Source organism: Chelon labrosus (assembly GCF_963514085.1).
Source record: "Chelon labrosus genome assembly, chromosome: 14".
Lineage (NCBI taxonomy): Eukaryota > Metazoa > Chordata > Actinopteri > Mugiliformes > Mugilidae > Chelon > Chelon labrosus.
This window is the reverse complement of record NC_140347.1, coordinates 11,665,304-11,683,753: the sequence shown is the minus strand read 5'-3', so window position 1 is coordinate 11,683,753 and position 18,450 is coordinate 11,665,304. Positions and strand designations below refer to the sequence as shown.

General features: G+C 42.8%; 1 protein-coding gene across 1 annotated transcript in view; it reads right to left on the bottom strand.

Annotated features, from left to right (window-relative positions):
- The window catches only part of nt5dc1 (5'-nucleotidase domain containing 1), a 58,598-nt gene that overhangs the window by 13,764 nt on the left and 26,384 nt on the right, over positions 1-18,450 (bottom strand). Inside the window, exons 7-8 of the mRNA XM_084560140.1 lie at positions 10,604-10,778; positions 6,010-6,107 (exon numbers count right to left, since the gene is read on the bottom strand). Coding sequence (XP_084416266.1) covers positions 6,010-6,107; positions 10,604-10,778 — 273 coding nt within the window. The remainder of the gene's footprint in view (positions 1-6,009; positions 6,108-10,603; positions 10,779-18,450) is intronic.

Here is an 18,450-nt window from a genome sequence, read left to right as displayed (position 1 = left end):
AGACCATGAAGACATGAAAGGGACAACTAAAAAATGCAGTTGGAATCTTGGCCTGTTTACACAAACCACAAAACTATGATGAAACATTAAAAAGTCTGAAGCTCCTGTGATTCAGCGTGTTCTTGATTGCGGGTAACTGTTCCCTGCACAGTTTCTGAAGACCAGAGCTGCAGCTAAAGCAAACTGCATTTCAGCGGCCATTACCTCAGCAGCAAGTTGAGGGGAAAACCAGACCGTGAGTGAAAGCAGAGCTGCGGTGACTGGCGAGTTCAGACCCAGCCGTGCCCCTCTCGTCTCAGTCCAACCCCAATATACACCACGTGTCAGCCCGGACGGCTTCCAAAAACATCACATTTGCCCTCTGGAAATGTTGGGAGCCATGCGTTCGGCAGTGCCAAACACAGAGTCAGCCCGAGCACAACGCTTGCAAAGGATGACTAAGGATTCTGAATAGGCAATTCAGTGAAATGAGTGCAGAAAAGTCCAACTGAGAATAAGAACACAGGGCTTTATGCATGTGCATTTGTCATTTGTTTAAAGGGTCAGGGCATGATGATGGTACATGATGAAAACTTATGAGCTCTCCAAAGTCAGCAGATTTATTATTTGGGGACCCTAATGTCCAAATTTGATATCTAGAACAGGTTAATAGACTGGCTGATTGAATTTTTTTTTGTCACCTTGGGGCAGCTGCACTAGCTATAAACACAACACCGACATATTACAAGGAAAAAAGCAGATGTCCTGTATTTGCACACGACTGCCTACTTGCAAGATCACACAGGAACAGCACACACGCAATACTCCCTAGGCGGAGGTTTGGGTCTCCACCTAGCCACGAGGAAACCAGCTACTTCACCATGTTCAGAAGCTGGTGGTGAACTTTGGTGCTGGGGAGACGGCGCACGTTTAGACGACGAGCTACACACACCGGCCCCTCACTGAGCTAACCTTGGTCATTGTTAGGGTTAGCAAACTGGGTTTACTAAAACCTCAACCAGTCTGCTATAATTTGAGGATGGTCGGACAGCTACTGCTTTTAAATACCCCAAATCTCGCCTATTCTTGACAGAAAGGCAGGGCAGCTTTAAACCATTTAAAAACGTCTGTATATAGTTTTCAAAAAACGTAAGCAGTACCAGAAAGAACATAACAGAAGATCGTAAAGTGCTTCACACTCTCTAAACATGTTGGACTGTCCATGAAGAGTAGAAAGACTTAGCGTGCAGCGTGAAGTTCAATACTGCAGCAATATATGTTAGTCTTAATGTTGTCATTGATTGAGATAAGATGATAAAAATGTATAAACCATGAATACTGTATGAACAACTTCAGCTGCACATGCCGAAACGTTTGTCCTAGGATTTTGTGGTGATTTTCATGACTTTCAGGCAACTTCAATCTGCAACAACGTCCAAAAACATGTTTTCAGTTGGTTTATAGGTCAGTTAGTGTATAGAATAATGGATTTTTATCCGTTTAAATGCATGAAAAAAAAGTGTACAGCACGATAAAGTGTGCAAAAAGTGAAGAGGATTTAATTACACTAATGAATGGACTTATAAATGTGGCATGGTTTCCTTGGCTGTTATCTGGAAATAAAGAAACTGCCTTCTTAGAAGCGGGTAATAGCTCTTTTGGACAGGCAGTGGTCTTTATGTTGACTCAGTGCTATTTAGATTAGAAGTAACAGTCTTCACTCTCCCTGACAAAAAAAAAAAAAAAGTGGTGTTCTGCAAAGTATAGGTCGCCTTAGGTTAAAACTGAGGTTAAATATCCCATAAATATTTTGACAGGAGAAAGAGAAAGTACGGAGATGAATACCTGCACGTCTGCGGGTTTTTGTGCAAACACACACACACTTGCAGCAACAGCTGTGAGGATGCTGGACTTTGAGAACAGGGCAGGAATGAGCGGTATGTGGTCAGGAGTTTAAATAGTGCAGGTGAGATTAGCACTACCTTTACAAACATCTGTGGCGCCCTCACTGAAATAAGACATGAAAATCAGCCAAACTGATTTGTGTGCAACGCTTGTGCAAATTCTGCACATTATGTGTGTACTATAGATGAACAACAACAGAAGACATGATAAGTTGGCACACTTTCATAGCACTTATGGAGGTGACCTTGCACTTTCACTGGTCTTGTTTTAAAGGAGTGAACAAATATGTCAGGATGTGCTGTGCTGATAGCTGAGGCGGCCTTTGATTTTATTGCAGCACTCTGGATAAGAGTATCAGAGTTAGATCCGTGGTGTGCACACATAAGAGATTAGGTTTTTCTACTTTATCTAAAGTCTTCTTTATTTTTCCACTTCAAACTATCTCCACCTCAACCAACTACAGCAGTAAACTTATCAGAAGTAACAACCTAGCATCATAGAGCAACATTTACAAGCATATTTTTGGGATTAAAGATTATAGTCGGGAAGAAAACATCGGTAAACACCGCAAGCTACTTACACAAGCTACTTCAGAAACGGTAGCACGACTGACTGCAGCGTGACGCCGCAAGATGCGCACCGATACGCATCTGTGCTTGTTGTTAGGCCAGCATACAATAAATCTTCCTGCACAGAGCAGGGCACGCTTCTGAATCAGCTTCTGCCTCCCTTGCTTTCTTTGCGTGCAGTTGTAGACTTGCGTAGCGTAAATTGCGTAAGTGGTACGGATGCAACGGTAGAATCTTGAGGATATAAGCCGACTCTATATGACTCTTGCAGAAATGCATTAAACCAATATCGCAGGAGAAGCTCTGACACATGCCACTGAGCAAAAAGATGTAACAAAAATCTCGACAATTGACAGAAAACGTATCATTCAAGGACGCCACTGTTAGACAGCACATATTTTAGAGATATTTTTTGTGGATCTTTATAAGCATTCACCGAAAGAGCCAAGCACCCCAGCGTTATTTCACAATTCAGATCTTCATTAGAACCCGCTATTTTCATCCTGCACGTTGTTAGCTCTGCTGTTCTTCTTCGTGTTACCTGTAAAAAAGGGGATTTTTGATCCAATGGAAGGGGAGGAGGATTTCACACCAAACACATGTCCACTGGCCAGCTTTATCCCAACTCCCTTAGTCAGGTGAGTCACACTAGACAACTGGACACGAACCAGAATGGTCAACTGAATCCAGTCTCCTTACTTTCTTAAGGTATCTATTGGCTGTAAAAAAGTTTTTGTTTACATACTATAAATTTCCCGGAGACAGACTACTTTTAAGGTTAGGCTTAAAGGGGAACTACTGTTTTTTACAACCTGGACCTTATTTCTAGTATAAAATACGGTCGTTTACTCACCCATATAACTATCATGACAAAATATTGGTGAAATGAACAAGTTTCGAGGCAGATAATGCGTTACAGGCTGCGTCTCGGTGCCCCAGTCACTCCCACTATATGGATATACACTGATCTAATTATCTCCAAAACGAGTGGAAAAGACACAAAAGTTATATGGGTGAGTAAACGACCGTATTTTATGCCAGAAATAAGGTCCAGGTTGTAAAAAAAAACAGTAGTTCCCCTTTAAGACTATCTTTTTTGGTAAAGCTTATAGTTAGGTGTACAGTTATGCTGCTATAGGCCTAGGCTGCTGGGGGATGATGCACTGAGCACATGTCCTCTACTCTCTCACACCGAGCTCCAATCCTCTAATTTCTCATCTATTTCTTCTCTATTTCTCTCTCCATCTCCCCAACCCTCCCCTCCACTCCCCCCTTGTTCTCTTCTCTCTCTTTATCTGTCTCCATCCGGCCAGCCTCAAGCAGATGGGTCCGTCCATATGAGCTGAGTTCTGCTCAAGGTTTCTTCCTGTTAAAAGGGAGTTTTTTCCTCGCCACCGTCGCCTTCATGCTTGCTCTTGGGGTTTCAGGCTGGAGTTTGTAAAGCGTCTTGAGATAATTTGTATTGTTATTGATGCTATATACTGTACATGCTATATCATCTTATAGGTATTTGGATCCATTGGATTTTTTTAATTAACAATGCCAATGGGACCCCCGCCCCGCAAATGTTGTCATAGAGTATTTTGAACACTAGGAATAATGTAAGAAATAACATAAATAACAGCCACTGAACTCTGATTTACTCTTTGCCCCATGAAAGCACTAGCTCCTCAAGTGTTTACAACCTGCCCGCTAGCTTCTGCAAGAAGGGTGCATCTGTTTTCCACTGCGTGTAGCACAAGCAGGTGCTAATTTGATAGTCGCTCGATGTCAACAAGACAAACTCATGCTGAGATGGGGATGCATTGTTGCAGTGGGAAACAAAACAAGGGAGAATAGAATTAGCAAAAGATTCCAAGAGAGGACATTTAGCGCATTAATTAATTGACGTATGAAGTCTGTACGGACTATGAGGATTTGGTCACTACAACAGAGCCTTTGGACTGTAAGAGGAAATAAGTGTAAGAGGAAGTAACAGAATAAGATCTGTGAAGGTCATAGTATAAACACAGTTAAAACAAAGGCAACTGGACACTTCACCACAATGCTTTAAATGGATCAACTTTGACTTTAATGCCACTGAGCTAAGTCTGCTTGGTTTAATTCTAGCCCTAGAGTGCTCAACTTGTCAATTTCTTCTTAATAAACTTTTACTGGCTCATAAAGAAAGCTGAAAATGTGAAGAATGCGGAATAACAAGTAATGTTTCCAGCTAAAGAGCAGAGGCCAGAGGAAGAGCAGATGCCGATGCTTTTTCTGCCAACGTGGCAAAACTGAGGAAGGGCGAGAAAGAGAGAGAAAGAGGGAGAGGGAGAGAGACAGAAGAGAATATTTCAGCGAGTGGATCATCCCGTCTTCACACATAATGCATCCCCAGTGTTGCTGCTGGCAACGAGACAATCCAGATGAGAGGAACATTCCAGGAGGCCGCCCCTTTCACCGGTGCACACCTCCACCGCCACCACCAGCAGCCAGGATCAGACGCTCGGGCCAGAGAAAGAGCAAGAATAGCCCAGAAAAAGTAGCAAGAGCTGTGGAAATTGCTAGTACTGGGGATGTGAGGTGACACAACAGCAGCTTGATCTCATTGAACACGGCTAACAGCTGTTTGAAATCACATTAAATATAGATCAAGACAGAATTGCAACCAGACTGTCCTGAAATTCTGTAGAACACACTCATAAAATTATAAAAGGGCCTTTATTAAAGAACTGTTCCCCGAAACTACACATGTAGACAGTTCTGGACTTAGGTGCCCAGGTTTAAACATATCTGTGTGAGTAATGTCTTGCTCCACCTCAATAAACTGGAGTTGTGGGAAATATGGTTTGACAGAGCCTTCTTTTGCAAGGACTTTTGCTGACTGAAGTCTAATGTTATTTATTTAGCAAATTCTATAGCTGTGATGGCGCTGTTTCTAATTCTCACTGAACAAAGCTTGGTGTATTGATCTTGCTAAACTGCGGTCACTTTTGGTTTACCTGATCATGCTTTGGATATAACTGATCCAGTTTCCACCGTGCTTTATTTGACCCAATTTACACACGGTTCAAAAATGTATCCGGGACGATCAGATCACAAGTGGACACACTGTATATAAATAGATTAGTTTAGATGATAATGAATCCGGATGCATCCCCAACAAAGACTCCACATTTCAAAGTGTTGGGTTGCTTTCACAGGGTCATTGTCCATCTGTAGTAGGAAGTGCTGTCCAATCACTTTTGCGTCATTTGGTAAAATCTCAGCAAGTAGTATACCTCTATACTATCTATCTATTCATCCATCCATCCATCCAAAACTGGACAGGGCCTCTAGGCTGCAAGGTAAGCAGCCCCAGAGACTTAGTCAGCTATGCTTGGCAGCATGAGTGATTCACAGTGGTTTATTCCATTGTAAAATGCTGCATTGTATCTATTGTATTATATATAGTATATATTTCACATACTGTTTGCAGAAACATAGAACCTTTCTCTATATGCTTAACATATTAAATACTAATAATAGACACACAATAGAGTGCAGTAGGACCTGAGAGTGGCAACCTGGTACTCACCAAGGGTCCTAAAGGGTCTCTGCTGGGGCACTAAGGAGAAAAACCCGGGTTTCAGGGCGTTTGTGATGATGATGTCGAACAGTTCCTCAAAATCCTTCCTGTAATAGCGAGATAAACAACATCAGGTGTGTCTGCGTGATACACAATACCTGGACAGCATCCAAAATGTACTAACACAAGCACGCACAGTCTGGCTCACTCAACCTAAACAAACGTGGAATTCCTGTGGAAGGAATACCGATAAAGTAAACACAGTGAGCAGGGTAGTATACACTCACACAGGCGAGCATGACGAGAGGTGGATGGTGTCGCTAGGAAAAACTGCAGCACTTGTGTACTGTATGTGTACGATGAATCTTCTTTATAATGTATGAAACAAACAGCAGCCTTAGACAGACACGGAAAATATGTGAACGGATCAGTTTGATGTATGGAAGTGTGGACTGCAAACAGGTATCGCTAGTGGTTTACACTGTGTGACAGAAACAGCAATATAAGGATAATGCTAACTCTAAAACACAGTCCACAGTTGCTCAGTTAACACAGACCGTGTAGCTTTTTAAAATGGCAATAAATAATAATTCACTTTGATGATTAATTGAATGTTAACTTGGTGGAGCATCGGTTTAAATCTGCATCAGTATTCTGGTAAAGATCCTGAACATTGGTAGACCTTGGTAAATTCAAGTTCCTACAACTCTTGGTTTCTGATTTGGAAACCCAAATAACAATGTGCTAGAAAAAAATCTTGGTTCCTGGTTTCTGGACATTATTTTTTAGGAAATTAAAGGGGAATTACTGTTTTTTACAACCTGGACCTTATTTCTGGCATAAAATATGATCGTTTACTCACCCATATAACTTTGGTGTCATTTGGAGTTGTTCGGTGCCACGTATATCCATATAGTGGGAGTGACTGGGGCACCGAAACGCTGTTGAATCAGGAGTTACCTGTTATCTATATACACTATATTACCAAAAGTATTCGCTCACCTGCCTTTACTCATTCTATGAACTGAAGTGCCATCCCATTCCTAACTCATAGAATTCAATATGATGTCGGTCCACCTTTTGCAGCTATTACAGCTTCAACTCTTCTGGGAAGACTGTCCACAAGGTTGAGGAGAGTGTTTATAGGAATTTTTGACCATTCTTCCAAAAGCGCATTGGTGAGGTCACACACTGATGTTGGTCGAGAAGGCCTGGCTCTCAGTCTCCGCTCTAATTCATCCCAAAGGTGTTCTATCGGGTTCAGGTCAGGACTCTGTGCAGGCCAGTCAAGTTCATCCACACCAGACTCTGTCATCCACGTCTTTATGGACCTTGCTTTGTGCACTGGTGCACAGTCATGTTGGAAGAGGAAGGGGCCCGCTCCAAACTGTTCCCACAAGGTTGGGAGCATGGAATTGTCCAAAATGTTTTGGTATCCTGAAGCATTCAATGTTCCTTTCACTGGAACTAAGGGGCCAAGCCCAGCTCCTGAAAAACAACCCCATACCATAATTCCTCCTCCACCAAATTTCACAGTTGGCACAATGCAATCTGAAATGTACCGTTCTCCTGGCAACCTCCAAACCCAGACTCGTCCATCAGATTGCCAGATGGAAAAGCGTGATTCATCACTCCAGAGAACGCGTCTCCACTGCTCTAGAGGCCAGTGGTGGCGTGCTTTACACCATTGCATCCGACGCCTTGCATTGCACTTGGTGATGTGTGGCTTGGCTGCAGCTGCTCGGCCATGGAAACCCATTCCATGAAGCTCTCTGCGTACTGTACTTGGGCTAATCTGAAGGTCACATGAAGTTTGTAGCTCTGTAGCAATTGACTGTGCAGAAAGTCGGCGACCTCTTTGCACTATGCGCTTCAGCATCCGCTGACCCCTCTCCGTCACTTTACGTGGCCTACCACTTCGTGGCTGAGTTGCTGTTTTTCCCAAACGCTTCCATTTTGTTATAATAGAGCTGACAGTTGACTGTGGAATATTTAGGAGCGAGGAAATTTCACGACTGGATTTGTTGCACAAGTGGCATCCTATGACAGTTCCACGCTGGAATTCACTGAGCTCCTGAGAGCGGCCCATTCTTTCACAAATGTCTTGTTTCACAGTCTGCATGCCTGAGTGCTTGAATTTATACACCTGGGGCCAGGCCAAGTGATTAGAACACCTGATTCTGATCATTTGAATGGGTGAGCGAATACTTTTGGTAATATAGTGTATCTACGGGAAACGGCACTAGTGTATCATAACAAAATATTGGTTTAATGAATGAGTTTCATGGCAGATAATGTGTTATTTAGAGGCTGCGTTTCGGTGCCCCAGTCACTCCCACTATATGGATATACACGGCGCTCCACTGGATCTAAATATCGTCCGAATGACTCCAAATGACACCAAAGTTATATGGGTGAGTAAACGATCGTATTTTATGCCAGAAATAAGGTCCATGTTGTAAAAAACGGTAATTCCCCTTTAAAGTTCCCAGGCCTTTAGGTTGAAAAACACACCGGCACTTGTTCCCTGGCCCCCTTGTTGGATGTATGGATCAACAAATTGCAATATTTGTGGCCTCGCTGAAGGTATTTTGACATTTTAAAACCTTTAATCATGATGATGAGCTTCACATTGCTGGGAAATACCATTGGCTCTTGAATAAAGTGGACTTTTAGCACTTCAGTGAAGTCAGAAAGGGAGCTAATAACATCAGAGAACTGAACAACTACCAAACCAATGCAAGAAACTGTCGTCTTCTAGTTGTGGCAGTTAGTAACAGCAGTTTCTTTGGCCAGTTGTCTCCTGTCAAACAGCTCTAGCTTAGTTGTGTTACTTCTGACAACTGACTGCCGCTGGCCTCCAGCTGGCTCACTGGGCTGAGTCAGGGCCAGTGGTGTTTTTTCTAGATTACAAGGTTGTGTTTCGTGACACACGAATGGCTTTCCTTCACAAAAAAGTGCTCAGCAGTGAAAGGCTGACATGACACACCTCTCCATAAACCACCACTGGCAAGATAAAGCCAGTCTAAGTTCCTCATGTAACGGTCACAACATCCTTTTTTATTCCTTGGCCCTTTAAAGCAATGATTACAACATGATTTTAAGAGGACATGTACATACACAAGCAGGGGACAGACTGTGAAACCGCAGGGAAGAATGTGAAAGGGGTGAGGAACAACTGGAGTGACCAGGCTGTTTATGTTCAACAGGAAATAGTAAGAAAGTTGGAGGGAGAAGGGACATCCAAACAGAGAACAATCACCTCTGAGCATACCATCTAACCAGGCCAGGCAGGATAGGATAACAACACTTCACAAGGAACAAAATGGACTCTTGTGTGTTCAAGCGCAGCTGCAAGTTGGACATTGTGTTTTTTCAAGGCACTTTTGCGGCTTGATTGAGTGTAAAACAGGGCTTAGGCAACAAAAATAAGCTTAAACCACAAGGTGTGCAGTGGTGCACTGCAGACAGAGGGAGGCAATGTAGCACTTCACCAACAGTGGCTGGTTGAAGCCTTTACATTTATCTTCTAAGCTGGCATAAATTGTTTTTGGCAGCATGGCAGCATAAACTATAACAAACTACACACAACCACACACTGTATATAAGTATGGACAACGCATCCCCACTTCCTTGCATTGGCCAAACTGACCTATAGCGTCAAATAACAAACTAAAACGAAACTTATCAGAAAAATTGACCCTTGAGTATGCATTAGTACTATATCAACTATCTGAAATGACAGAAACCATCCTTGAAAAAAACATTTTTGAAATGTATTTTAGTGTTTTAGTTTGGCCCAAGTCCCATCCACTAACATGAAGGGGGTGGAGCTTATGACATATACTGCAGCCAGTCACCAGGGGGAGCTCTACTTGCTTTTGCTTCTCTTTTGAGGAGCTGTTTCGTTGCCCATCTTTATACAGTCTATGCACACAACCTTAAAAATTGCTGAAAATAAAACGGTCGCCTCTTCACACATCCAGCAGACATGAAACTTAGCATCACATCTCAAAAAACAGAAACAGACGTAAATCAAGATCCCTAATAGCTTCAATAAAATGTTGGCGTTAGCTTTCGCTTTAGTAGAGAATTTTTATGTACAAGTCTAAACCTTGATGTAGGGCTTAATGCAGGAGAAATAAAATTATCTTTAACGTTTTAATGACTGTTAAGTGGTCATTAATAGAAAATTGTGTGATATAATCTTTTTTTACTTGTTTTATTTCAACATTGGATCCACTGAGGAAGGTTTTTAAGCAGAAATAAAGTAAAGTTGCACATTTTATTACCATTTGTATTTTAGACCCTTATCACCCTTTTTCTACACTAGTATATACTACGTACTAATTTTGTTTTTCAGGTTTTTTTTCCTTTTAGGTCTACACACTCAAGTGGTGAGCCATTGGCCCTTTATTAAACTGCTGTAAGGTATGCCATGTAAGGAATGTTTTGAGCTGAACAAAAAAGAAAAAAATGCCAGCGTGGACGAAGCAGGTCATAAATCCTTTGTTGGCTGTTGTGGTTAAGGACTGCAAACCAGACCCTGGACTTGTCAAGGAGGGAGGGCTGTCTGTGGTCTCCGTGTGGGCAGTAGTCTTACCCTAGGATGTGTTCACAGATCAGCCTGCAGTAGTCGCTGTGGGAGCTGGTGATGAGAAGCAGAACCTTCCCGGCATTTTTCATGCTGCGCAGCCAGGCCTTTACGGAGTCGGAGCAAGGCTGCAGGTACCGGCCAGGGTCCCTCTTCACGCTGGGGAAGTATGTCCCTGCATCATCTGTACAAACACATAAATGTCATCAAATTTCAACATTGCTTGGGTGACCACTTTGCAATTGAAATGTCTTGACAGTGCAAACAATTTTATAATCGAATGTTTTTATAATTTAACTATCCCATCAAGGATTAGTGTCCGTAATTGTATACATCAGCTATGGCTGATTCAGCCTTTTGGCTCAAATAAACCCAGGTCAACAGCATTTTTTCTCTGAGACAGACAACAAAGGAGGTATGTTTCTAGTTTTCTTTATTACAAACTAAATGTTGAGCAAAAGGGGGTCAGGATTTAGCTGCTATGGCTTTAGCAACTAAACTCAAGCTCTTTATTTCTGCTTCTTAATTTCCACATTTCCAAAAGGACCACAGGGTCACTTTCTCCACTGATTCACCGTCAGTGCGTTCTATACTTCTAAAGTCTTCCAGCTGATCTACGATACATCCCTTTAGCATCCTGTTAGCATACTGTACAGTCCTAAATACGGCAGCACTATGAAGTTACATAATCTCGGCCCATCACAGAATATAAAACTTGACCCAGCGGTCTCATGTAAATGCAAATTCATTGACAAGACCTTTAAAGAATACAGACACTTCATGCTTATTAGCACGGTATGTCCGTGCATGAATAGTAGGTTACAAAACAGTGCAATTCAAACAATGTGATGAAACGTTAAGGTTGACGGTTTGTAATTACAAGAAACAGGATTTCTTTCTACTGCTGATGAGTACCATGGAAAAGTGTTGCGACACAGTGCAGATGTAGAAATACTGCAGTTTTGCTGATTTGTAACTTACTAGCTATGTTTGGAACTTCCTTTGCCATGGAACTTTCCTCCCACTTCCACCTAAACGACCAGTTAATTCTGTGGATTCTGGACTTTCTCACTAACAGGTGCCAGAGAGTACCAGTCAACAACTCCCTCTCACACCTCCGCTTTAACTCGACCGGCTCCCCCAAGGGCTGCGTGCTATGACCCCTGCTCTTCAGCCCAACTGCCACCTGGTCAAGGACGCTGAGGACACAGTTCTCCTGTCCCTGCTGTCGGGCCATTCGCATCACCACGGACCGGCTCTTCAGGAGTTCACAGAGTGGTGCGACAACTCGCGCCTGGAACTGAACGTCAGTAAAACCAAGGAGATGGTGGTGACCTTCTCCAAGAAGCAGAGGGGACCTGGCTACAGCAGCCACCGCCATCATCCACAGGAAGACAGTGGAGCTGGTCGAGGAGTTCAGATATCTGGGGACCATCTTTGAAAACCTGCTGAAATTCTCCTCCAACACAGAAGGGACTCTTGGAAGGTGCCAGCAACGACTATACCTCCTGAGGAAACGCAGCTCCTCTCGAGTCAGCAAAGTCTTTCTACAGACTTTTGATTACAGTTTTATTGAGAGCGTCACCACCTTCTCAATAACCTGCTGGTTCCACTCCATCAGCCTCCACAACAGAAACCGATTGCAGAGCACTGTTTTGCTCTTTCGGTCTGCTCTAAGATTGGCCAGCAATTCAGCAATGGCTAGCAGAAAAAAATCACCAAAGACTATTCACACGTCCTCAGTATTTCAGCATTTCAGTTAGAAAACATCATGATTCCAAGACTTTTCTTAGAATTTGGCCACTAGGAACAACTCTTTGCACTAAGAATCTTCAGGAATACAGCCCCTGACTTTTAGGAAGAAGACCTTCAAGAGACCTGAAATAAACCTGTTTGTTTAAGACAGTGGATGAATTGAGGGTGCACAAGGGGTATAAGTATATGACAAGTTAGGATTTTATGATGCAAAGCTGCTCTAATTCAGTCCCAGAATAACATTATAGAGGTAGGAAACTAAAGCTAGGTAGGCTCATTTTAACTGGCACTGTTCAATGATGTGAACCTTGTAATAAAATATAAATTCAGCTTTTGCAATATCAAAACGGAAAAAAAAAAAAACGAGGCGAGCCACGCACGGTATTTGCTCTCGAGCCGTAGGAGGTAACTAATAAGTGAGAAGTGGTGTTTCTTGTTTCGCAACCAGGAGAAAAGAGGGCTTAGGAAAACAGGGTGTGGATGAGTGGCGTGTATTCACGAGCTGAGGTATTTACCCTGGCAGAGAGCGGCGGCCTCTCAGGAGCATCACTGGGCCTTCACACACGCGGAGACTGTGTTTACACTGTGGCCCACACTGTCCTAATTCTGTTTCTTTGGCCTGAGGCGGACCATAGTTCAGGGGCCGTATTCCTTCTTAGCGCAAAGAGTTGCTCCCAGCGGCCAAATTTGAAGAAAATTCCAAGAATCGTGATGTTTTGTGAGAATTTCCCCTCAAAGTTTGGAGCAGATCTGGTAAAGATAAAAGGTATTCCTAAAGAATCTCAGCTCTTAAGGTGAGATCTGTTAAGAGCAGGGAGGAGGACTTGGAAAAAATGGCGGAAAGGAGACATTTATCTGTTGTGCTATATTTTCCCATGCCTGGTTCTTGGCTTGTAGTGTGACATTGGGGCCAAATCTACGTCTCAAAACACTTTGATTCACATTGACCAATTGAGCCAGAAGCAAACACTGTTCCTTTGTCCAGTTTCCTACGTCTGCTGTTTGGTTTGTGGAAGATCTGAACGCCAACTAATGCCGCTTCTTATAGGCCGGTTAGCAATCACAGAAACTGAAGAAAGCTGAGCCATTTTACCCTCGTTAATACCAAATGGATGAAGTGCAAAGATTACCAGTATGGTAAACGGACGTAAGTGTCTCATCAGTCTGAACAGCAAACAGCTCCATGAAGCTACACTTTACTGAGGACTCATCAGTGCCGCAATGTTCGGGAAAAAGTTTTAACAAGGAAGGTCACAGTAGTAATGATGCTACACCATCAAGCGGTTCCAGTGGTTAAGCTAAAACAGAAAGTAATTTCTTGTGTGGTCTTGTTTTTATATAGCGCTTTTCAACCTACTGGTACTCAAGGCAGTCACAGTGATCCATCAACCCATTTGCTCACACAAGGGGTTCAGTGTCTTCCAGGAATCAAACTGCTATCCTTCTGGTTCATGGACAACCCAATCTACATATTGAGCCACAGCTGCCCCTCAACTTTACAATACAAGGGGGGAAAGCCTATAGGTTACTTCAAACATATTGGTATACCAACTCGACAAATGACTAATGAAAGTTAATGTTGGGGTTAAAATGGTCTGTTCTCACAGGAGCATGAACGTGTTCATTATGCTGTTACATTACATTGTGACATGACAACCTGACCAGTGTTGATATTTCACAAGACACAATGTCAGGTCATCACGGTAGCCAATCTCATCAGTTCAGTTTCATTGCAACTTACTGTGGTGATAACTAACGAAGTGAATGACATTACACAAGTGACAGCATAAAGCACAATGAAATGTGATGCAGTTTGAGTAACACATCCTGGAAAGCGAACTAGGAACAGTTACAGCGGAAGTTGTTGTCTTTTGACAATAGACGAGCAGTTTTCAGGTCACAGGTCATCCACCAGGAATGTGCGTTTCCGCAAATCTCACTTGTCAATGACAACCTTTTTGCAGGATGACCTTGTGGTTTTGACAAATTGTCTCCTGCAGTGGTATACCGGTGGACTGGGTCAACATTTGACCTGAACATCTGAACTACGACAAAGGCGGATGAAATTCCACATAGTAGGGTGTAGTTCTTCTAGTCTGTTACAATATCATAAATATTGTAATTTTTTTTCCATTCTGTTGAAATGGCGTTAATGCACAACAAAAATAAAGATTAGAAAATAAAAATGAGAACGCTTGCATTTTTATTTGTTCATTGCAGTTATCACCATTGATAAATGCTACATTTGTCAGAGGATGGCTTAGCAATGGAAGGTTTGACTGAAAAAAAATGCATTTAAGTCAGAATTTGGATAGGAAGGAATGGTTATGATAATGTTTTATTCAGGGCATCTCATTTTTGTTTATGGAATGAAAATGCAAACCAAGGAACCTACTATAAGTGAGAAAGGTTTGGACTTGCTGCCCTCCAGTGGTAGAACACAGGACTACCTTGAAGAAGTAAAAGGCTCCTGACGGTCCTAAAGAAGGCAGTAGAGGGTTCTCACCAGAAGGTGATGACAAACACAAGCAAGCAAAGGCTAAGATTACCATCGGGAGCGCAAACGCTGCTGAAAAGCTGCTGAAAAGCTGCTGAAAATGCTCCATCTGGCTATGGACAAATTTCTTTTGAAGTCTTAATTGTATCCACAGATCATTACACCTTCAGTTAAACATATAAATCAGGTCAGGACGACCAATGGTTGACCCTGAGTTTGAAGGCTGTACCTCCTCTGGGACACTGCAGTATAAAGCCCGTGCTGCCTCATTACCAGCAGCCAGGGAGGTCAGCTTGTCAGGTTAAGAGAGCTCCCCTATCACCAAAATCCCATGTTGCAGATATGTGTGAGAGAGAGAAAACACAAACTAACAAAAAACACCACATTTGATCAAAACCCATGATGTACAGATACAGAACAGAAGCTGTTTTACTCCACTGGACTTATAATTACCATCCACCCAAGGGCCTGGGAAAGGGTCTACCCAACTTTTTGGATATACCATGACCTGGATGACGGCGAACATTCGCATACAACAACCAAGGAGCATTTAAAAGGTAGCAAGGGCCCCTTGACATTAATCATCTGCCTTTCAAAAGGGCAAGACTGTAATGTTCAATTTTTTAGGATTTCCAGGATTCAATGACAGAGACACATACCCCTGGCCCGTCTCCAAGTCATCATTTCCAGATTAACTATCCAGAACCCAGGAACAATCAGACTACCATGATGTATGTACTTCCGTGTGATCCGCAACCTGGTGCTAACCACATATTAAACAGCTTCTAAACTGCTTTCAAATCAACTTAATTTTGTGATTTTGAGTTTGTTGGTTTTTGGTGACTACAGCCAACATTCCCACAAAGCTCTTTACATGGCTAATGACAATATTCCACCAATATTCCCATTTATATGCAGATTTCTATCAAACATTTGACCATGTCAACCAAGCCACCTTCTGGAAAAGGTATACATGGCGATATTTCTTTTTGACCAGTGGTGTGGGCTATTCTTTTGGACATTTATCACTGTCCAAGCCTTGCAAAATGGTTGGCTAGTTGAGTTGTGTACAACACACAGAGCTGACTGTACACAGATGACAGGCGTGTGGCACAAACTACAGCAAATAATGTGTACTTTTTTTAAAGAATGCTAAATTCAGAATAAGGGGTAACTGAGAATATCCAAACTGAATATGCTGTTTACATGTCTCATATCAAATTTGGATCATTGACATCTAGTAGTGCATTATGAAGAGAGGCCAGGCTAACACCGTTCTGCTCCAGCACAAGTGCCCGGGCTACGAGGGCACTGTGGCGAAGCAACGTACATGTGCCTCCACACCGTTGGGTGTGAATGTAGGACTGCAGAGCCCTGAGGGCCGGCAGTCCTGTGGCCGGGCGCTGCGCCGTGCAGGCTGGACGCCAGGCCCTGGACAGCTGGAGAGCTGCCCAGTATCAGAGAGAAAACCGCCACTGGCAGCCACTCAATCTCTCTCACACATCAAAGCGACCTGACAGGATACACAAATCAACAGTTGCAGCGCAAATTAGGGCAGAGCACGAGAGCAGCCAAATTGCCACACCAAGAAGAGATGTGGGAGCAGAAACTGGAGGTGCAATCATTTTCTTTATCCACCAGTTGATCAGCATGGAAGATTAAGAAAGAAACATAGAAAAATACATAAAAAAAAAAAATTGTTTCTGATAATGAGGATGAAACTCTGTTCAGTATATACTTTATAAGGCCCAGAGGGTCTCTATGGGTAAGCTATAATCTCCAGTGTTTTGTCTCAAACCAGCATCCAGACAAACCGTGCCTTTGAGCACCTGTTGGAACCACGTGGAAAATACTGGCTGGGCCACTTCGTCTGTGGACTTTCCATTTTTAGCAGACTCACCGCAAATTGCTGCATCGTGTACCTCATGGTGGACGCAGTGCATGTGAAAAAGCTCTCTATTGAGTTACGCTGGCTTTTTCATGTGCAGGTACGTATAATATATACAGTAGAGTTTAAAATATGTTGCAGAAGTTATTAACTGACCATCAGCAGCTAGCTTAGACCTTTAGCAGCTTTAGTTTGAGCATTTTTTCCTTTTAAAGTAGTGCTGTGATCAGTGGTCAGGGTGGGCCATGGTTCAGTGTTGCAGAAGTAACCTCACTGGGTTCGAGATAGAAAACACAGCATGATGGGACAACTACATTTGACGTCACATCCATGGCCTCACACACTATACTGTCTGACATACAATATATCTTTACCAAAGCACTGAAAGAAAGCACCGGACCCATGCAATCTGTATTTGAGCTGTTGCACTGCACCAAGTGTTTCATCTTGATGCACGTGAAACACAATAAAAGACACTAAAAAGGTTAAGAGGCTAAACTTTCAATGGCTGCACAGCAAGGCAGACTTTGTCTCGCAAAGTTTTTTTCCTTTTCTGTGGAAAAAGTGCCACTGAGGTGGAGATAAGCTGCGACACGAAGAACAATGGCAGCTGTGGGACCGTGGTTTTTGGACACCCTTGTGCAGATCACTGTGGGGGACAGTGACGCCAGTTGAACAGTCACTCTCCCCTTAGAGCAAACGTGAGGGACATCGCAATCTGTCATTACACCAAACCAGAGCTATATTTAGCCAAAGCTATCTTAGGAAAGCTGTGAGGATTTATACGTCAAGGCCTGATCTCAAGCGGATCATATCACACATTTTCCACTTTTCCCCCGTTTCACCTACAAAGTGAAAAAAGGGGCAAATTATACTGTACATTACCTTAATAGCCACGGAAGCGTTCGAAATACGCCCAAGAAAAATGCCAATTCAAGCATATCTTTGCAGAGTTTATACACAAATACAGAAGATAAATTGCCCTTCAGCTTAAATATATTTAAGTGCATTCATCTTAGCCGCCATCTGCTGACTCTCAGAAAATAAATAAGGCACAGAAAGCAAAATGTGTAAAACTCTGAACAAGTCTGGTCCGGTTAGTTTTAATCATAGGGGGTTTATGGCACTTGCAGTGATGAATGATCCTCCTGTCTCAAGGTGCAATCTCCATAAACAATAGCTTACCATCAGGCCACCAGGAGCATGCTGGGAATCATTTTACACTTTAGGCTCTTAGAAGACAATGCATGTGGGAGCGTTGAATTTTATACCCCTATTTCTTACAGTCTTGTTGGTTTTAGTGAAGCGGAATCCTCCACACAATTACTGACACTCTTTCATCTTGATAGTTCTTTATTTTGCCTTTTTTTTTTTAGTTTTACTTGCGAGTCAAATACTAGCTGTCTGCCCCTTAATGTGGAACAGACCAGCCGACACGTCCTTATTCAATCCAGATGTACCGGTCACAGTGACCACGTCTTTGCTTCTGGTGCAAACTGGGGTTTCTGCAGAACGTGTGCTGAAGTGGAGGCAGTGCTCTCGCATGCTGAATTGAGGAGTTAACTGCTCATAGAAAATAGCTAATAAAAGAAAACAGCTAATGTTTATAGTTATAGCTTGGGTAGTGGGGTCACAATCATAGACTGTATAAAGATAGACGACGGAACAGCGCCTCAAAAGTGCAGGCAAAGGAAGTAGAGCTCCCCCTGGTGGCTG